Genomic DNA, 22405 nt, shown 5'->3' with positions numbered 1-22405 from the left:
CTGGACACGCGGCGCAGCGCCAAATTCGAATTATACATCGGGGAAACTTTGCCAAATTATTTCTGTCACATTTCAGGCCTAGAAAAACGGGCGTAACTCTGGCAATATGTCAGAAAACAGACTTGGGGAAAATTGAGCCCCATATCTTTGACCAAGTCACCTGTCCTTATATCTCATGTGGCTCAGTATCAATCTTTGTCTGATTATGCTCCTGTGAAGTGTCTTGGGACATTTTATGACATTAAAGATGCAATATAAATGCAAGTTGTTGTTGTTGTAGTTTTGGGCTCCCTATTTAAAGCAGCTTACGGGCCAGTTTGATGATGTTACTTTTTCAGACCTTTCAACAGAAGTTTGACAGGGCTGATTGCTCCATCTGCTATAATCAAAGGCACCACAATCATTTTATTAATACTTGTATAATTAGAAGGACAGATAGAGACTGAGAGATAGAAGCCCAGAAATAGAGACAGGATAGATAGCATGAGACACAGGTAGATGGAGAGATAGAAAGCAAGAGATGGACAAAGGGATATTGCTCAAATAGTGACCACACCTTTCACCTTGGAGAGGGTTCAAAGCAAGCTCGCACCGATAGGATGAAAGTTTCCTCTACATGCCTGTGATAAGCAAATAAATGAAATGAGTTTGAGCCATCGCGACCCAGTTGCTGGTGGAAGTGTTCGCCCGTGGCACAAAACTGCTCCTAATTCAGCACCGAACTGGCAACCTCATTGCGAGAGGCTGCAGGATGGGGAGTATAAGAAATGGAACTGGTGCAATAGGAGGTGGTACTCAGGCAGATTGTTAGACAGGAGAGGAAGCATCTACTCTCTATATAACCATAGCACACGCTACCCGACCAAGGGCGTGATTGATGCCTGAAATGAGCGCAAGACGAGAAAACCCAGCAACCAGACACGGTGTCGGTGAAACGCAGAGAATGTTAACGGAGCAGGCTGGCTTCTTCTACACCTGCTGCACCTGTCCACAATAAGCCACCATCCCAACATGCAGCCCCGGAGCCCGTCACATTGCTGGCAGGCAGGCTCGAGTGCTAGTGGTCGCGGATAGACACGGCAGTGTCCCATCCCCGCAGCAAGCCCACCACTCAAATCAAAGGACCTGTGTGTGTACTTGTGTCTGCTCAGACTGATGCAATGCAGCCCTCCAGAGTGGCCTGTTGTCTGTCAAACACACACACACGAGACCACATACACAGTGACAGACACAGACAAGAGACCATATACACACACACACAAACAGACATACAGAGTGACAGACACATAGAGAGGCACAGACAGACCACACAGAAAGGCACAGACAGAAACCACACACACACACACACAAACAGTCATACAGACAGAGAGGCAGTGACAGACACACACACACACACACACACACAGGCACAGATAGATACCACACACACACAGAAATAGACATACACAGAGACAATGACAGAGAAACCACACACACAGAAACAGACAGACAGTGACAGACACACAGACACGACGGGCAGACACACACACAGATCTCACACACCCACACATAGTGACACAGACAGAGACCACATACACGCACAGGAACAGACATACGCGGACAGGGAGACAGTAACAGACACAGAGTGACAGAGACAGACACACACACACACATCGACACAGACAGACAGGACCACACACCTCCTGGGAGGTCAGATCCTGATGGTGAACGGGAAAGATGCCCAGAAGATCTGGCACTGCTAGTCGTTGCCATTTAGACAAGCAGAAACCAGTTTACAAATGATCAAAAGTGTATTTACAGTATTAGACAGGTTCACACACTTAATACAGAATACTTGAAAATCCTCATCGTTTACATTCAACTTCCCCTGCCCAGCTTCTTGCAACGAGGCCGTATTCATATCATCCCGCTTGAGCTCGGACTGTACCCGGACACGGCAACAGAGGAGGAGCCCAGTGGAACAGCGACAGGCTGCTGTTACCCAGGGCCAGGAGCCCAGCCTGTCCCCTCGCCCGCGGCTCACTGACTATCGTTTCTGCAGTGCGCGGCGATCGTGCTTCCTGATGATGTCGATCAGACTCTCTCCAGTCACCACGTCGTGCTGTGCTCGCTGCTTGCTCCTCTGCTGCTCCCTGCGCTGCTGCTCGCTCAGGTACGGGGAGTTGAGGAGCTGTGGGGGCAGCAGCGTGCCCGTTGGCTTCACCCGCTTCACCAGCTCCAGGAAATGCCGGCTGCTGCTGTTGTTCACAAAGGTGATGGCCGTTCCCCGATGGCCCAACCGACCCGCTCTCCCCACCTGGAAAAACAAGCGTGTACAACTTGCGTTAGAGCACCACTGGCCTGGACTAAAACCGCTTTACAGTGTGTCCAATGTCTCCGCCACTGCTTCAGTCAAAGATCTATCCATGTCTAGTCACACACAAACTAGGTCACATACACAAATCTCTGAAGGTGGCAGGACAAATTGACAAGGCCGTTTAAAAAGAAGCTTATAGGATCCTGGGCTTTATAAATAGAGGCACAATGTACAAAAGCACAGAAATGATAGTAAACCAGTATAAATCACTGTTAGCCCTCAGCAGGAGTATTGTGTGCAATTCTGGGCACCACACTTTAGAAGGGATGCCTTAGAGAGGGTGCAGTGGCGATTTACTAGAATGGTATCAGGGATGAGGGACTTCATTGGAGAGACTGAAGAAACCAGGGTTGTTCTCTTTAGGGCAGAGAAGGTTAAGGGGAGATTTGATAGAGGTGTTCAAACCCATGAAGGGTTTTGATTGAGTAAATAAGGAATGAGCGACTTGAGTTATGTGGAGAGACTGGCAAAGCTGGGATTGTTTTCCTTCGTGGTTAGAATGTGGAATGGCGGCAGATTAGGAAAAGGGGAGGTGCAACAAGACCTGGGTGTCATGGTATGCAGATGCAGAAGGCGGTGAAGAAGGCAAATGGTATGTTGGCCTTCATAGCTAGGGATTTGAGTATAGGAGCAGGGAGGTCTTACTGCAGTTGTACAGGGCCTTGGTGAGCCCTCACCTGGAATATTGTGTTCAGTTTTAGTTTCCTAATCTGAGGAAGGACATTCTTGCTTTTGAGGGAGTGCAGCGAAGGTTCATCAGACTGATTCCAGGGCCGGACTGACATATGAGGAGAGACTGGATCGACTGGGTCTTTATTCACTGGAGTTTAGAAGAATGAGAGGGGATCGCATTGAAACATATAAAATTCTGACGGGATTGGACAGGTTAGCTGCAGGAAGAATGTTCCTGATGTTGGGGAAGTCCAGAACCAGGGGACATAGTCTAAGGATAAGGGGTAAGCCATTTAGGACTGAGATAAGGAGAAACTTCTTCACTCAGAGAGTTGTTAACCTGTGGAATTCTCTACCACAGAGAGTTGTTGATGCCAGTTCATTGGCTATAGTCAAGAAGGAGTTAGATATGGCCCTTACAGCTAAGGGGATCAAGGGGTATGGAGAGAAAGCAGGAAAGGGGTACTGAGGTGAATGATCAGCCATGATCTTATTGAATAAAGGTACGCAGGGTCAGTGGAAATGTATTAGCATGGATAGAAAATTGGCTGGCTAACAGAAAGCAGAGAGTCGGGATAAATGGGTCCTTTTCGGGTTGGAAATCGGTGGTTAGTGGTGTGCCACAGGGAACGGTGCTGGGACCACAATTGTTTACAATATACATAGATGACCTGGAAGAGGGGACAGAGTGTAGTGTGACAAAATTTGCAGATGACACAAAGATTAGTGGGAAAGCGGGTTGTGTAGAGGACACAGAGAGGCTGCAAAGAGATTTAGATAGGTTAAGCGAATGGGCTCAGGTTTGGCAGATGGAATGCAATGTCGGAAAGTGTGAGGTCATCCACCTTGGGGAAAAAAAACAAAAAAAGGGAATACTATTTGAATGGGGAGAAATTACAACATGCTGCGGTGCAGAGGGACCTGGGGGTCCTTGTGCATGAATCCCAAAAAGTTAGTTTGCAGGTGCAGCAGGTAATCAGGAAGGCGAATGGAATGTTGGCCTTCATTGCGAGAGGGATGGAGTACAAAAGCAGGGAGGTCCTTCTGGAACTGTACAGGGTATTGGTGAGGCCGCACCTGGAGTACTGCGTGCAGTTTTGGTCGCCTTACTTAAGGAAGGATATACTAGCTTTGGAGGGGGTACAGAGACGATTCACTAGGCTGATTCCAGAGATGAGGGGGTTACCTTATGATGATAGATTGAGTAGACTGGGTCTTTACTCGTTGGAGTTCAGAAGGATGAGGGGTGATCTTATAGAAACATTTAAAATAATGAAAGGGATAGACAAGATAGAGGCAGAGCGGTTGTTTCCACTGGTCGGGGAGTCTAGAACTAGGGGGCACAGCCTCAAAATATGGGGCAGCCAGTTTAAAACCGAGTTGAGAAGGAATTTCTTCTCCCAGAGGGTTGTGAATCTGTGGAATTCTCTGCCCAAGAAAGCAGTTGAGGCTAGCTCATTGAATGTATTCAAATCACAGATAGATAGATTTTTAACTAATAAGGGAATTAAGGGTTATGGAGAGCGGGCGGGTAAGTGGGACTGAGTCCACGGCCAGATCAGCCATGATCTTGTTGAATGGCGGAGCAGGCTCGAGGGGCTAGATGGCCTACTCCTGTTCCTAATTCTTATGTTCTTATGTTCTTATGTTCTTATGTTCTTATGAATGGTGGTGCAGGCACGAAGGGCCGAATGGCCTACTCCTGCACCTATTTTCTATGCTTCTATGTAACCTGCTACCACAGGGAGTGGTTGAGGTGAATTGTACAGATGCATTTACAGGGAAGCTGGATAAACACATGAGGGAGAAAGGGATAGAAGGTTATGCTGATGGGGTGAGATGAAGAGTGGGAGGTCGCTCATGTGGAGCATAAACATCAGCATGGACCCATAGTGGGCCGAATGGCCTGTTTCTGTGCTGTACGTTCCACGCCAAATTTAATCAAAGGGAGCAATTTGCCCCCTTACATATTGGAAATATTTTAACAGCACGTGACAGCAGCCGTGAAAGCAAATAAACTATGGGCTGTATGAACAGATCCAAAGAAGTGTTACTGACACTCCATCAAGCAATGGTGAAGCCACACATGGAGCGTTGTATCGGCTGTGCTCACTATGGGATGTACAACCGCAGGAGAAAGGGTTCAGAGAAGGGGAAAAGAGACGATTGCAGGTTTCAGGTCACCAAGCTATGAAGAGATGAATAAATTAGTGGTAAGAAAGACAACTCAAAGAGGTAAAGGATTAAGAATCACAGAACTGACAGCACAAAACTAGGCCATTCAGCCCATTGTGCCCGCGTTCAATTAAAAAAAAAGGAATCGGTGAAATGGATGCCACTGAGAAAAGCGAGTCAGCTGAAGAATTCAAAGGGGAATCGGATCAGGAAAAGAAACAGTTCAAATCGCATCAACCGTAATGATGTGACACAAGGACCCCTCAAGCCATCCACGCTGACGCAGACTGCTTGGGCGGAATAGCCATTTCCCGTGTTGTGACTACTGTGCATTTGGGAGTACGGGACAGCAGCAGGGAGCAGTGAAAGGAGGTGGAGACTTCACACCGTAAAACTCTTCTATGTCAACCGTGACGCTAGCCTCCGAGTCAGAGAGTCGTGGGGTCAAGTCCCACTCGAGAAGCTTGAGCACAAATCCAGGCCAACACTCCCAGTGCAGTGCTGGGGGAGTGCTGCACTGTTGGAGGTGCCGTCTTTCAGATGAGACGTTAAACCGAGGCCCTCTCAGGTGGATGTAAAAGAGCCCATGTCACTATTTCGAAGAAGAGCAGGCAAGTTATCCCTGGTGTCCTGGCCAATATTTATCCCTCAAATCAACATCACTAAAACTGATCATTATCCCATTGCTTTTTGTGGGAGCTTGCTGTGCGCAAATTGGCTGCTGCATTTCCCACATTACAACAATGACTACACTCCAAAAGTACTTCATGGGCTGTACTGTAAAGTGCTTTGGGCCATCCGGTGATGGTGAAGGCGTGATAGAATTCTCTCTCTACCTGATGCACATATTCGTCAATGGTGGGCGGCATGTCAAAGTTCACCACCAGCTTGACGTTGACCAGGTCCAGCCCTCTGCCAAGGACGCCCGTGCTGACCACAACCTCGTAGTCCCCTTGAAGCAGACCCTGGAAAACAGCAGCATTAACAGGCCTTGAGGCAATGACAAGTTGGGCAAAGATCCGCTCCCACACACACCCGAGAGCGCTCAGTGTGCCTCCTTCTCTAACATTTACACGCCCCCACCACAGGTAAGGGGGGGAACTGGGCCTTTGGCCCATCGATGGGGGTGGTGAGGTTCGCAGTAGGCGAAGTACCAAAAGGATATGTTCTGGGGGCTCAGCTTCCACAACAGAGCAAAGCCATTCAGGTCTGCAGCAAGTTCGCTTCTTTTTCTTTTTTTATTGTTAATTCCTGGGTTGTGGGCGTCGCCGACAAGGCCGACATTTATTGCCCATCCCTAACTGTCCTCGAGAAGATGGTGGTGAGTCGTCTTCTTGAACCACTGCAGTCCGTGAGGTGTAGGAACTCCCATAGTGCTGTTAGGGAGGGAGTTCCAGGATTTTGACCCAGGAACAGCCGTTCTATTTCCAAGTCAGGATAGTGTGTGACTTGGAGGGGAACGTGGAGGTGGTGGTGTCCACATGCACCTGCTTCCCTTGTCCTTCTAGGCGGTAGAGGTCGTGGGTTTGGGAGCTGCCGAAGAAGCATGTGACTGAGAAGACGACTGCTCTTGGGCAATTTTTTTCCCGGCAAATACTGACGTACTCCCGGTGACACTGGAGGCTGCGTGTTCATATCCCACTAAATTTCAAAACTGAAATAAATAAATGTAGGCCCTGAAATCCTGGTTTCTTCTTCCCGCGGGCGTTCGACTAAAAATAGGACTTACCTTTTGGTCGAATGACCGCCAGAGATCCCAGGCTCAAGGCCTTCCCTTCTTGCGCATTCACATTGGGACGTCCGTGGGAGTCACATGGGCCTGGACACCCAATCACGGTAAAGTATTTTCTCATTCATAGTAATCGGAGTTTCGTAAGTCCGAAACTCCTATTGCTATGAATGAGAAACAGCCCCAAACACTACATAAAACATTTAAAAAAAAACTCACATAAATACACTATAGAAATTAAAAGTTGATAGAAATGTTTTTGAAAAAAAAAATTTGCCGATTAAAAAAAAGTTTTAATTATGGTTTAAAATTACCTGCGTGGGCAGGGTTTTTAACATAAATATGTATTTTTAAAATGTTATTTTAATATGTTTTTGAACTCTTACGCTGGTAAAAGTAGGCTATGTGCCAGGCGCAAGAGTTTTAAGGACATTCTCAGGGCAAGAGATGGGCAAATGTCTGCCGAGGGAATGTCCTTCTCCCAGAGATGCAGCCATCTGGTCAAGCCAGAAACGTGACAGATCAGGAAAGCTGGTTTTTAGCATATGCGCATTGTGCGCTGAAAACCGGATTTCCGATGCCTTCCCGGATCCGTACACATTCCGTACGGATCCGGGGAGGCCGGAATTTCAGGACCGTTAAATCTGGTCATTTGCGCGCTGGCTTCAGAAATGCAAATGACGGTGAAAATTCTGGAATGGTGTAAAAACCCAACTGATTCATTAATGTCCTTGGGGAATCAACTGGAAAACAAGACATTCAACAACAGAGCGTAGACTGGAATCACATGTAAAGAACCTTTCGCCCCCCCCCTACGTGCTCTGGCCTACATGTATCTAGTTGATTCTTAATGCTTTCTCATTGACGGTCTTTCTTACGATATCAGTAGGACCTCTCCCTGCTGCAGTACGGATTCACGCACATTGGCAAACCCTCCTGCTGTGGCTGAGTCTTATCCTCTCCCCTCTGGATCAGAAGGTCATGGGTTCAAGTCCAGACACTCGAGCACATTCTCCAGGCTGACACCCAGGGCAGTACGGAGGGAGTGCTGCACTGTCGGAGGTGCCGCCTTTCGGATGAGACGTTAAACCGAGGCCCCGTCTGCTCTCTCAGGTGGGCATAAAAGATCACTATTTCGAAGAAGAGCAGGAGAGTTCTCCCCGGTGTCCTGTTCAATATTTATCCCTCAACCAACATCACACACAGATTATCTGGTTATCTGTTTGTGAGAGCTTGCTGTGCACAAATTGGCTGCCACATTTCCCACATTACAACAGTGACTATACTTCATTTGTTGTGAAGCACTTTTTAACGTTGGGACGTTTCATCGAGGCCCCAGCTGCTCTCTCTCTCTCTCTCTCTCTCGAGAGAGAGAGAGAGAGAGAGAGAGAGGACGTAAAAGATCCTACAGCACTATTTTGAAGAAGAGCAGGGGAGTTCTCATCTGTTTTCTGGCCAGTATTTATTCTTCAACTAACATCACTAAAAACAGCTAATTAGGTCATTTATCCCATTCTGTTTGTGGGAGCTTGCTGTGCGCAAATTGGCTGCCGCGTTTCCCACATTACAACAGCGACTACACTTCAATTGTACTTAATTGGCTGTAAAGCACTTTGGGACACCCTGAGGTTGTGAAAGGTGCTTTAGGAATGCAAGTTTTTCTTTCCGGTACTTTGCCCAGTGGCTGTTCTGAAGACGTGAACGTAGACAGCGAGTGCGGGCAGGCTTTTAGGCTACAGCAGGCATCACGTCCTAAAGTGTTGTAACACAAACAGCAGACAGGAGAGTGACCGTTCCTCTCCTGAACCCAGGGCTACCCGAGCCCAACTGCAACATTCCAAATACCGCCCTAAAATAGGACAGAGCTCAGTTGGATGCTGGGAACTCTGGGCTTTCTGGCTCAGTAAAACGCTGGGCCAAGCAGGTACCCACACATTGGTTTCCACCAGCCTTTTACCTGCAGAATCTGATTCCGTTCACACTGGGCCTTGTCCGAGTGAATGGCCACCGTTTTCAGGCCTGTGATCGTCTGCACGGCGTTCGAGAGGAGGTCAGCTCCCAGTTTGCAATCCACAAACACCAGCACAGGGGGTTGGAAGAGCTTGGCATCCTGTACAAGAGGAATGGACAGAAAATGGGTGAAAAATTGCATCTTAACAAGCATTTATAAATGCTAATGTAACATGCAGATACAACACAGAGGCTGAGGAAGTTTAGACGGACACTCATCTCCACTCCCTCCCTCCAATCCTGAAGATACCGATTCCTGTGGTTCAAAAGAGCCCTCCAGTCCCTCACCCAAATGATCAGGTATGAGCCCAGACCAGTGCAAGTGGGCTATTCAACTATGGGTGCATCATAGTGGAGCCCAATGATGCCCTCACCCAAAATTATCCACACACGCACACACACTCCTTCCAGTAGGTGCAGACAGTGAGCAGAAGCTCTGACCGATTCTCCTCCTTATCCCAGAGGCACTGATGCTAATTTACAACTTATAACTCAGCTGGCAGTAGGAATACACAAGAACATAAAAAATAGGAGCAGGAGTCGGCCCTATGGCCCCTCGAGCCTGCTCCGCCATTCAATAAAATCATGGCTGAACTTTGACCTCAACCCCACCTTCCCGCCCAATCCCCATAACCCTTGATTTCCTTAAAGAGTCCAAAAATCTATCAGTCTCAGCCCTGAATATACTCAATGACTGAGCTCCCACAACTCTCTCAGGTAGAGAATTCCAAAGACCACCCTCTAGTGAAGAGATGCCTCCTCATCTCATTCCGCAATGGCCGACTCCTTATCCTGAGACTGTGCCCTCTAGTTCTAGACTCTCCAACCTGGGGAAACAACCCCTCAGCATCTACCCTGTCAATCCCCCTCAGAATCTTATATGTTTCAATGAGGTCACCTCTCATTCTGCTAAACTGCAGACAGTATAGACCAAATCTACTCAAGGTCTCCTCAGAAATGGCAGACCAATTGAACAAATACTTTGGTTCTGTCTTCACGAAGGAAGACACAAATAACCTTCCGGAAGTACTAGGGGACCGAGGGTCTAGTGAGAAGGAGGAACTGAAGAATATCCTTATTAGGTGGGAAATTGTGTTAGGGAAATTGATGGGATTGAAGGCCAATAAATCCCTGGGGCCTGATCGTCTGCATCCCAGAGTACTTAAGGAAGTGGCCCTAGAAATAGTGGATGCATTGGTGATCATTTTCCAACAGTCTATCGACTTTGGATCAGTTCCTATGGACTGGAGGGTAGCTAATGTAACACCACTTTTTAAAAAGGGAGGGAGAGAGAAAGCGGGTAATTATAGACCGGTTAGCCCGACATCAGTAGTGGGGAAAATATTGGAATCAATTATTAAGCATTTGGAAAGCAGTGACAGGATCGGTCCAAGTCAGCATGGATTTATGAAGGGGAAATCATGCCTGACAAATCTTCTGGAATTTTTTGAGGATGTAACTAGTAGAGTGGGACAAGGGAGAACCAGTGAATGTGGTGTATTTGGACTTTCAAAAGGCTTTTGACAAGGTCCTACACAAGAGATTGTTGTGCAAAATCAAAGCACATGGTATTGGGGGTAATATACCGACGTGGATAGAGAACTGGTTGGCAGACAGGAAGCAGAGAGTCGGGATAAACGGGTCCTTTTCAGAATGGCAGGCAGTGTCTAGTGGAGTGCCGCAGGGCTCAGTGCTGGGACCCCAGCTCTTTACAATATACATCAATGATTTGGATGAAGGAATTGAGTGTAATATCTACAAGTTTGCAGATGACACTAAACTGGGTGGCGGTGTGATCTGTGAGGGAGACGCCAAGAGGCTGCAGGGTGACTTGGACAGGTTAGGTGAGTGGGCAAATGCATGGCAGATGCAGTACAATGTGGATAAATGTGAGGTTATCCACTTTGGGGGCAAAAACACGAAGACAGATTATCTGAATGGCGGCAGATTAGGAAAAGGGGAGGTGCAACGAGACCTCGGTGTCATGGTTCATCAGTCATTGAAAGTTGGCATACAGGTACAGCAGGCAGTGAAGGCAGCAAATGGTATGTTGGCCTTCATAGCTAGGGGATTTGAGTATAGGAGCAGGAAGGTCTTACTGCAGTTGTACAGGGCCTTGGTGAGGCCTCACCTGGAATATTGTGTTCAGTTTTGGTCTCCTAATCTGAGGAAGGACGTTCTTGCTATTGAGGGAGTGCAGCGAAGGTTCACCAGACTGATCCCCGGGATAGCAGGACTGACATATGAGGAGAGACTGAATCAACTGGGCCTTTATACACTGGAGTTTAGAAGGATGAGAGGGGATCTCATAGAAACATATAAGATTCTGACGGGACTGGACAGGTTAGATGCGGGAAGAATGTTCCCGATGTTGGGGAAGTCCAGAACCAGGGGTCACAGTCTAAGGATAACGGGTAAGCCATATAGGACTGAGATGAGGAGAAATTTCTTCACTCAGAGTGTTGTTAACCTGTGGAATTCCCTGCCGCAGAGAGTTATTGATGCCAGTTCATTGGATATATTCAAGAGGGAGTTAGTTATGGCCCTTACGGATCAAGGGATTTGGAGAGAAAGCAGGAAAGGGGGACTGTGGGAATGATCAGCCATGATCTTATTGAATGGTGGTGCAGGCTCGAAGGGCCGAATGGCCTACTCCTGCACCTATTTTCTATGTTTCTGTTTCATTGGACAACCCTGAAATCGGTCCAGTGAGCCTCAGTTGTACCCCCTCGATCACAAGTTTGTACTTCCTTCGGTACGCAGACCAGCGAAGTCTGCACAGATTGGGGATCGAACCAGGGTCCTTCCTATTCTGTGGTGGTTCACTTCCACACTTCCCAACTCATCTACGAGGGAAACTTCTCTGCCCTCTCGCCAATCTCTGTCTGATGAATACGAGCGCGATTCCTCCCGTCCCCTGCACATACTCATGCTCCTTGGGTGCTCTGGATATTTCCTACTTTTCATTCACACAGAAAGCTCCAATTCTACTTGCGTTCAGAATCTCAAACAGTTTCTTCTTCTTTGATGGTTCCTCCACCCACAGGATAATCTGACGGACGTTGGAACAAGGCTGGTTCATCTCTCCCACCGTGATCCTGACTGGGTCCTGCAGGAACCGACTGGCCAGCTGCTGGATGCCTGCTGGGATCGTGGCAGAGACCAGAATCGTTTGATGCTCCTCAGGCGTTTTCTCCAGAATGTCCAACACTTGCTGCTGGAATCCCATCTTCAACATGGTGTCCACCTGAACAGAAATCAAAACACCTTTTAGTTTTATTGTAAGCAACGGTGCAACATACACACTAGTTACTGCTTTCCAGGACATGTCCATCGCTGACAAGATTGCCCCAAGGTGGTGGTGGTGAACCGCCATCTTCAACCACTGCAGTCCGTGTGCTGCTCGGGAGGGAACCTCATTTAACACTCCCAGGACAGGTACAGCACGGGGTTAGATACAGAGTAAAGCTCCCTCTACACTGTCCCATCAAACACTCCTAGGGCAGGTACAGCACGGGGTTAGGTACAGAGTAAAGTTCCCTCTACACTGTCCCATCAAACACTCAGGGCAGGTACAGCACAGGGTTAGATGCAGAGTAACGCTCCCTCTACACTGTCCCATCAAACACTCGCTGGGCAGGTACAGCACGGGGTTAGGTACAGAGTAAAGCTCCCTCTACACTGTCCATTCAAACACTCCCAGGGCAAGTACAGCACAGGGTTAGATACAGAGTAACGCTCCCTCTACACTGTCCCATCAAACACTTGCAGGGCAGGTACAGCATGGGGTTAGGTACAGAGTAAAGATCCCCCTACAGTGCCCCAATCTCAGAAGAGCTCTCCCTACTGCACCAGGAGGACAGTTCCTGATCTTGACACTTAGTGGTCTCTCTGGACCAATGTTCTTGTGCTGTGGGGGTCACACCCGCAGGGAATGAGACGGACACTGGCCAACTGAACAGTGTGAGGCAGGGGGCAGTTTCCTCCAATCAGCCTGGGCTGCTTTGAGACGAAGTGGCAGTAGTGAATTCAGATGAGTTTTTAAAGAGGGATGCCGATACTGCCTCGTTCGCACTTACCTCGTCCACCACCACGATCCGTACTCCGCACAGGCTGACTGCTTCTTGCTTCAGAATCTCCAGCAGCCGCCCCGGGGTTGCGATAATAACCTGTTGAATAGAACCGCACAATCTCGGTTAACAGCAGCTGAGAGAGGGCAGGGAGGGCGTTCGGAGGAGAGGCAGTCCTAGGAAAGGGATCCTGAAGAGAAGGAGCCAAGGATGACACAAGAGCATTGGGCCAAGTGTGTGATGAGGAGTTGAGTTAGGATGACTCAAGGAAGGGCATACATAGGTCCGACAGGTCTGACGGAGATGAGCTTGTTTGGGGGCGGAAGGGGATGCTGTGGGGGGGTGGGGGGGCGAAGAATGATGAGAGGTCTTGGCGAGGGTGTGGCAGCCAGGCAGGTGGTCTCCATCGTTGAGATGAAGCGGTCCATGAGCTCCCGATAATTGGTGTTTCAGGTAAAAAAAAAAGAGGATTGGGGTCTTCTGGTGGGTTCAGGGGTCAGCAGTGAGGGTCGAGGGTCAGCCCGAGTTGTTTGTTGTTCAGGGGGGAAGTTTGGGATTATTCATATCCTAGAGTCGGAGAATTTGAATAATGTATTATAATCAGTATGTGTGTTGCATGCTCCATTCGAGAGGCGGACAAACATCTCCTGTGGGGTTTTCCAATGTTAAACGGTCAACAGTTGGGTGTCACCTTTTCCCGTCATAAGAACATAAGAACTGGGAACAGGAGTAGGCCATCTAGCCCCTCGAGCCTGCTCTGCCATTCAATAAGATCATGGCTGATCTGGCCGTGGACTCAGCTCCACTTACCCGCCCTCTCCCTTATTTACCTGCACGCCTGCAGGTGGCGTCTCAAATAGAATTTCTCACTGTAGAGTGAGCGATTAGCTGTCACGGTCTCAGTCACACCAGTAGATCCAGCTCCGCTTCGAGTTGGGGCTTACACTTACTGAAAATCTACCCGCATGTTCAAACGTTGACCTGGCAATCGAACAGTAATGTCACCAGCATCAGGTAAAACAGTTTGCAGGAGCAGCAGTGCCACCTAACACTGGGAGGACTGAACGGCAAGTGCCATAAGAAGTCTATGTTTCTGCCATGGCTTAGTGGGCAGCACTCTCACCTCTTGCATCAGAAGGTCATGGGTTAAAGTCCCACTCCAGGGCTTGAGCGCAAAATCCAGACCAAGTTTTCCCCAGTGTCCTGGCTAATAATCACAACCAAGATCACTGCAAACAGATTATCTGGTCATTATCCCATTGCAGTTTGTGGGAGTTTGCTGTGCACAAATTGGCTGCTCTGTTTCCCACATTACAACAGTGACTGCACTTCAAAAGTTCTAAATTGGCTGTAAAGTAGTTTGGGACATCCCGAGGTCATGAAAGATACTATATAAATGCAAGTCTTTCTTATACAAGCCTCACAGTTAGAAGTAATAGCTAGATGTTGCACACAAGCGTGACACGGGAAACAAGTGTCATAAACAGGAAGTGTGCACTGGATAGCAGATAGTTAATATACTAGTAGGTAGGTATTAAAACATTATTTACAAGTATCCATCACACAGCTGAAGTAGATAACGTATGTCTTAAATGGGTATGGTATTAGTTACGTTACTGGACTCGTAATGCAGAGAACATGACCTCAAATACCAATTTGAGAATTCCATAGAATGATATAACACAGAAGGAGGCCATTCAGCCCATCGTGCCAGTGCCAGCCCTTTGAAAGAGCTATCCAATTAGTTCCACTCACCTATTCTTTCTCCATGGCAATGCAAATTTCCCCCCTTCAAGTATTTATTAAATTCCCTTTTTAAAGTTACAATGGATCTGCTTCCACCGCCCTTTCAGATCATCATAACATGCCCCCAAAACGATTTTCCCCTCTGGTTCTTTAGCCCCTTAAATCTGTACCCTTTGGTTGCCGACCTTCCTGCCATTGGAAACAGTTTGTCCTTATTTACTCTATCAAAAACCTTCATGGATTTGAACACCTCGATCAAATCTCCCCTTAATCTTCTCCGCTCTAAGGAGAACTACCCCAGCTTCTTCAATCTCTCCACAGAACTGAAGTTCCTCATTCTAGTAAATCCCCTCTGCACCCTCTCTAAAAGCCTTGACATCCTTCGTAAAACGTGGTGTCTACAAATAAACACATTACTCCAGCTGGGGCCCAACTAGTGATTTATAAAGGTTTAGCAGAACTTCCTTGCTGTTAACATAGAAACATAGAAAATAGGTGCAGGAGTAGGCCATTCGGCCCTTCGAGCCTGCACCACCATTCAATAAGATCATGGCTGATCATGCAACTTCAGTACCCCTTTCCTGCTTTCTCTCCATACCCCGTGATCCCTTTAGCCGTAAGGGCCACATCTAACTCCCTTTTGAATATATCTAACGAACTGGCCTCAACAACTTTCTGCGGTAGGGGATTCCACAGGCTCACAATTCTCTGAGTGAAGAAGTTTCTCCTCATCTCGGTCCTAAATGGCTTACCCCTTATCCTTAGACTGTGACCCCGGGTTCTGGACTTCCCCAGAGGTTTAGCATAACTTCCTTGCTGTTGTACACTACACACTGTTTATAAATACAAAGATTCCAGATGCTTTTTTAAAAAAAAACAGCTTTCTCAACTTGAATTCAGTTTTTAAAAAGCATCTAGAAATAAAAAGCTGGTATCAGTAAACGTGGCCACGAACCAGTTAAAAACCCAACTGGTTCACGAATGTCCTTTAGGGAAGGAGACCTGCCGCCCCTACCCGGTCTGAGCTTGTATGGGACTCCAGTCCCACACCAATGTGGGGGACTCTTAACTGCATTCTGAAGTGTCCCAACAAGACATTCAATTGCTGCCAGTGGTTTAGAAATACATCCCATCACCACCTTCTCAAAGGAAACTTGGAATGGGCAATAAATGTCAACCCCGCCAGTGACACTGACATCTTGAGGTGTCTACTGTACATGGTCCATGTCTCTGAGCCATACAGGAGGGTAGGTATCACTACAGCCCTGTAGACCATGAGCTTGGTGGCATTCGAGGGCCTGGTCTTCGAACACTCTCTTCCTTAGGTGGCCGAAGGCTGCGGTGGCGCATTGGAGGCGGTGTTGAATCTCATCATCAATGTCTGCTCTTGTTGATGAGAGGCTCCCAAGGTATGGGAAATGGTTCACGTTGTCCAGGGCCGTGCCGTGGATCTTGATGACTGGGGGGCAGTGCTGTGCGGCGAGGACAGGCTGGTGGAGGACCTTTGTCTTATGGATGTTTAACGTAAGGCCCATGCATCGTACGCCTCAGTAAATATGTTGACTACGTCCTGTAGTTCAGCCTCTGTATGTGCACAGATGCACGTGAAAGGACTCATTTTAAGAGTCTTCCTCGATTCCAAGGGACTGCCTATGATGATGATGATGACCCACATGCTGAAAATTGGCCACTCCTGCAACCTCAACTAGCCCCCTGTGTGTTCACACTCTCCGCACTGATGTGGCCTCCCTTGTTCCGTCACTGGTCGCTCCGCCTCCAGCCGTCACAGCCTTGCTGCCTGCAAGTCACTCCCTGAACCCATCCACCAACCTCTTCCCTCCGGCTTTCAGTCACCTCCCTCGACTCGGTTTCCCATCACCCCTCAGTGGCTGATCCTCATTGTGAAATACTCTTGTAGTACAGCAAAATGTCCAACTCCTTGCCTTTATACTGGGCCTTTAACATCGTAAAACATCCTCAAACGCTCAACAAGAGCGTTCGCAGACAAAATTTGACATGAATCACATTGAGAGATATTAGGACAGGTGACCAAAAGCTAGGTCAAAGAGGTAGGTTTTAAGGAGGAGAGAGATAGAGAGATTTAGGAAAAAGACAGACTTGGATTTATATAGCGCCTTTCACGACCACCGCACGGCCCAAAGCGCTTTACAGCCAATTAAATACGTTTGGAGTGTAGTCACTGTTGTAATGTGGGAAACGCGGCAGCCAATTTGCGCACAGCAAGCTCCCACAAACAGCAGTGATAATCACCAGATAATCTGTCTTTTTATGATGTTGATTGAGGGATAAATATTGGCCAGAATACTGAGGATAACTCCCCTGCTCTTCTTCGAAATAGTGCCATGGGATCTTTTACGTCCACCTGAGAGAGCAGGCGAGGCCTCGGTTTAACGTCTCATCTGAAAGATGGCAGCTCCGACAGTGCAGTGCTCCCTCAGCACTGCACTGGAGAGGGACTTGAACTCACAACCTCCTGACTCAGAGGCGAGAATGCTGCCCATTGAGCCACGGCTGACAGGAATTGCAGAGTTTAGGGCCGAGGCAGCTGAAGGTACAGCCGGCAATGGTGCGGTGAAGGAAATCAGGGGTGCACAAGGGACCAGATTTGGAGGAGCGCAGAGATCTTGCGGAGGGGGGGAGGGGGCGGTGGCGTTGTAGGTCTGGAGGTGGCTACAGGAATAGGAAGGGGCAAGGCCATGGAGGGATTTGAAAACAAGGATTAGAATTTTAAAATTTGCCAATTCAGGAGCCAGCGAGCACTGGCAGCAGATTTTTGGATGAGCTGAGGTTTAGGAAGGGTGCAAGATGGGAGACTGGCCAGGAGAGCACTGGAATAGTTGGGGCTGGAGGTAACAAGAGCATGGATGAGGGTTTCAGCAGCCGATGAGCTGAGGCAGCGGCAAACAAGCGATGTCGGTGTTCTTGGCGATGGGAGTAGATATTGTTCAGTTCAGAGTATATAGTCTGCTGAGCTTGCGAAGTCAGGTTCGTCCTAAAGCAGTGTCCAGGGAGAGGGATGGAGTCGGTGGCTAGGGAACGGAGTTTGTGGCGGGAAGCGAAGACAATGACTTTGGTCTTTCCAATGTTTCATTGCAGGAATTTTCTGCTCATGCAACACTGGATGGCGGACAAGCAGCACGACAAATCAGAGGCAGTGAAGGAGGCTGCTGAAGCCAAAGGCAAGCTGTTGTAAACCTGCGTACTGTGGGGAATGTGGTTGGCCAGAATTAGTGAAATGGAGAGTGAGCTGGGAGCTTGATCACGTAATCGGCACACCAACCCCAAGCGGGACAGATCAGCGTTTATAAACCACGGCAAAGTCCTTCAGCTGTTGCACCTATAACAAGCGTGTTAGAGTTTCTCCCCCGTGTTCCCTGAAGGCACCAACACTTAATAAGAACGGTTCCACGGGCACCGACAGCTCTTAAAGAGCCCCGATTGTGACATGCAGGCAAGAAAGTCCGACGCTGCTGTAGGTCAGAAAAAGCATGGAATTGAGGGGTGCTGAGATTTCCGGTGGAAGGGGAGCAGCTGGCGGGGGGGGGGGGGGGGCACTAGTGTTTGAATAGAGTGGCAGGATGCTGGAGCCAATCTCTTCCAACCCTACAACCCTCCGCAATCTCTGCGTTGCTCCAATTCTGGCCTCTTGTGCAATCGCTCCATCATGGGCGGCCGTCTTCAGCGGCCTGGGACCCAAGCTCTGGGATTCCCTCCCTCAACCTCTCCGCCTCTCACTCTCCTCCTTTAAGATGCACCTTAAAACATACCTCTTCCACCAAGCTTTTGGTCACCCGTCCCAATATCTCAGGTGGCTCGGTGTCAAATTGTTTCGGAGAGCGCTGCTGTGAAGCACGGTGGGAGGTTTTGCTGCGTGAATGCAAGTTGTTGTTGTTGTTGTTGCTGTATTACGGGAGGAGGCTGGTGCTGGAGAGATAGTTCAGCAGCTGTGGGGACACTCAGCAGTATCCCATGTTTTGAGTTCTGGAGGAGCCACTTGTCACTTTTTGTACTCGGCCTTTCACGACCACCGGACGCCTCAAAGCACTTTACAGCCAATGACGAACTTTTTGGAGCGTCGTCGCTGTTGCATTGTGGGAAACACGGCAGCCAATTTGCGGCCAGCAAGCTCCCACAAACAGCACGATGATGACGACCAGATAATCTGTTTTTGTTGTGTTGATTCAGGGTTAAATATTGGCCTCAGGACACCGGGAAGAATTCCCCTGCTCTTCTTCAAAATAGTGCCCTGGGACCTTTTACATCCACCTGAGGGAGCAGACGGGGCCTCATCTTAACATCTCATCCGAAAGACGGTACCTCCGACAGTGCGGCACTCCCTCAGCACTGCACTGGAGTGTCAGCCTAGATTTATATGCATGATCAGCCATGATCATATTGCATGGTGGTGCAGGCACCTATTTTCTATGTGCTCAGGACTCTGGAGTGGGACTTGAACCCACAGCCTTCTGACTCAGAGGCGAGAGTGCTACCCACTGAGCCACAGCTGACACCTAAACAAGCCGGAGAGGGTAATGTGGGCTGCACACTCCGAACCGCTCCACATCCTACCTTAATGTTTTGTTTGAGGCGGTGGAGCTGGGGGGGCAAGGGCATGCCCCCGACCAGCAGTGCCGTTCTCATGTTGGGCAGACCCATCATCAGCTCCTTGGTCTGGCCCTCGATCTGAATGGCCAGCTCCCGTGTTGGAGTCAGGATCAACCCCATGGGCTGCTGGGGTGAACCGGTCTTATTCTGAATGGAAGGAAAACAAAAGATATTACTATTCCGACTCTGTCCCAAACTCTTCAGTACCATTGTTACTCCATCGATACAATGTGGAACAGGAAAAAGCAGTCCTCTGATTTTTTTTTTTGAACGCATCAATTAAAGGTATGCAACTTGCTGGAGAAAGCAACACGGTCTTATTTTGGGCAGTCAGTGCCATCAAATACTCCCAGATAGAGAGTCAAACACTCCCAGGTCAATATAACAGCGATATAGAGTCAAAATTTCCAGGTCAGAACATAAGAACATAAGAATTAGGAGCAGGAGTCGGCCATTTGGCCCCTCGAGCCTGCTCCGCCATTCAATAAGATCATGGCTGATCTTCGACCTCAACTCCACTTTCCTGCCCGCTCCCCATATCCCTCGATTCCCCTGGAGCCCAAAACTCTATCTCTCTCAGGCTTGAATATACTCAACCATTCAACATCCACAGCCCTCTGGGGCAGAGAATTCCAAAGATTCACAACACTTCGAGTGAAGAAATTCCTTCTTGTCTCAGTCTTAAATGGCCGACCCCTTATCCTGAGACTGTGCCTGGTTCTAGACTCTCCAGCCCGGGGGAAACAACGTCTCAGCATCTACCCTGTCAATCCCCCCCCTCAGAATCTTGTATGTTTCAATGAGATCACCTCTCATTCTTCTAAATGTCGGAGAGTATCGGCCCAATCTACTCACTCTCTCCTCATAGGATAATTCTCTCATCCCAGGAATCTATCTAGTCAGGTGTTACATGGTTAAATACAGAATTTCATAGAAATTGCAACACTAATCAGGCCATTCGGCCCAAACAGTCCACGCTGAGTGTTTTTTATCCGACATAAGCACTGTCCCAAACCCATGTGCCCGCTCTGTTCCCATATCCCTTTATCCCCCTTTCCTTCAAATATTGACATGGTCCCGGCTTCAATCACACCCTCACAACCCTTGTGAGAAAAGGTTTCTCCTGGTCCTAAAACTCTTGCATTTAATCTCATTTCCGTCCCTTTTGTCCCCTCGCTCGTTGATCACTGAAATCAGTCGGCTTCTATCACTCTGTTCAATCCATTAACTTTAAACACTTCTATCAAATCACCCTGCAACGTCCTCTTCCCTAAACCCACCCGCTTCCTGGCCTATTGAGGCCTCCTAAAAATAGTCCAACCCAATGGCCTGTAATTTGCGGTCAATGGCGACGCTACAGCGTTTACCACTGGCCCCGAGGAAAGCTTCCCGAAAATATCTTGCGCGGCGGGAAGTTCGGCTTTTCCGATGTGCGACTGAGATCAGCGCAGTGTAGTGGGAACTCCATAGTGCGAGCTGCTGTGATGGGAAACCAGGAAGAGAAGTGGTGCTTTTATTCGGACTTTAAAAAAAATTATAGACAGCAAATCAAAACATGGGGAAATGGCAAACCTAAAATTAATAGGAACAAACTTTCTAAAAAAATTATTATTTTTTTAATTAAAATGGAGAAACCAGACACTCCACAAAATAAAATTAATTTTTCAGGGCCATAACATTAGTTTAGCAGTCAATATGCTGTTAAAACCCCAGTTATACCCAATCCAACAAGATCCAACTTTTAATGGGGTATTTAACAGCGATATTACCACAGAAAAACCCAAGTTTGCATCAACTGATTGCCAGCTGGGGGCCGGTGGGGGGTCCGCAGCGCAGTCTGTGTCGCAGCAGTGAATGACTGACCACAACTTCAGGATATCCATGTTTAGATGCGCAAGCGCTAAATCCTGAAGTGTTGCGGTCAGTTTCAAAGGGGAAAGAAGAGCGAACGCTGTTTGTTCACTCTTATTACCCGTCGCAAATTCCGGCCCAATGTTTCTTTCCACTTCTGCCCAGTTTTCAGCCAAGTTTCTGTTGCGCTATTAAATCTACATCTTCTTGTGACAGAACAGCTTCTAATTCCCCCAGGTGGTGGTGCTCCCACGCGCCTGCTGCCCTTTGACCTTCTAGATGGTAAAGGTCGCGGGTTTGGGAGGTGCTGCCAAAGAAGCCTTGGCGAGTTGCTGCAGTGCATCTTGTAGATGGTGCACACTGCAGCCACGGTGCGCCAGTGGTGGAGGGAGTGAGTGTTGAAGGTGGTGGATGGGGAGCCAATCAAGCGGGCTGCTTTGTCCTGGATGGTGTCGAGCTTCTTGAGTGTTGTTGGAGCTGCATTCATCCAGGCAACTGGAGGGTATTCCATCACACTCCTGACTTGTGCCTTGTAGATGGTGGAAAGGCTTTGGGGAGTCAGGAGGGGAGACACTTACCACAGAATACTCAGCTTCTGACCTGCTCCTGTAGCCACAGTATTTATGTGGCTAGTCCAGTTAAGTTTCTGGTCAATGGTGACACCCAGGATGTTGATGGTGGGGGATTCAGTGATGGTAATGCCATTGAATATCAAGGGGAGGTGTTTAGACTCTTGCTTGTTGGAGATGGTCATTGCCTGGCACTTGTGTGGCGCGAATGTTACTTGTCACTTATCAGCCCAAGCCTGAATGTCGTCCAGGTCTTGCAACATGCGGGTATGGACTGCTCCATTATCTGAGGAGTTGTAACTGAGTATCTGAGGAACTGAACACTGTGCAATCAGCGAACATCCCCACTTCTGATCCTATGATGGAGTGGTCATTGATGAGGCAGCCGAAGACACTGTCCTGAGTAACTCCTTCAGTGATGTCCTGGGACTGTGATGATTGACCCCCAACCACCACAACCATCTTCCTTTGTGCTGGGTAGGACTCCAGCCAGTGGAAAGTTTTCCTCTGATCCCCATTGACTTCAGTTTTACTTGGGCTCCTTGATGCCACACTCGGTCAAATGTCGAGGGTAGTCACTCTCACCTCACCTCTGGAATTA

The 22405-nt window shown here is 48.4% G+C and overlaps 1 protein-coding gene across 2 annotated transcripts in view; it reads right to left on the bottom strand.

The window, feature by feature from the left end:
• Positions 1–1771: 1771 nt before the first annotated feature.
• Positions 1772–22405, bottom strand: part of ddx59 (DEAD (Asp-Glu-Ala-Asp) box polypeptide 59) — a 28245-nt gene continuing 7611 nt past the window's right edge. For both annotated transcript variants that reach the window (XM_070861559.1, XM_070861560.1), the window contains exons 3-8: positions 19349–19531; positions 13022–13111; positions 11938–12189; positions 8890–9042; positions 6040–6168; positions 1772–2296 (exon numbers count right to left, since the gene is read on the bottom strand). In XM_070861559.1, the coding sequence (XP_070717660.1) occupies positions 2027–2296; positions 6040–6168; positions 8890–9042; positions 11938–12189; positions 13022–13111; positions 19349–19531 (1077 nt within the window). In that variant the 3' untranslated portion in view covers positions 1772–2026. The remainder of the gene's footprint in view (positions 2297–6039; positions 6169–8889; positions 9043–11937; positions 12190–13021; positions 13112–19348; positions 19532–22405) is intronic.

The sequence above is a fragment of the Pristiophorus japonicus genome, chromosome 19 (genome assembly GCF_044704955.1).
Source record: "Pristiophorus japonicus isolate sPriJap1 chromosome 19, sPriJap1.hap1, whole genome shotgun sequence".
Classification (NCBI taxonomy): Eukaryota; Metazoa; Chordata; class Chondrichthyes; family Pristiophoridae; genus Pristiophorus; species Pristiophorus japonicus.
Note: the sequence above shows the minus strand (reverse complement) of the source record. Positions and strands in the feature narration are given on the sequence as shown.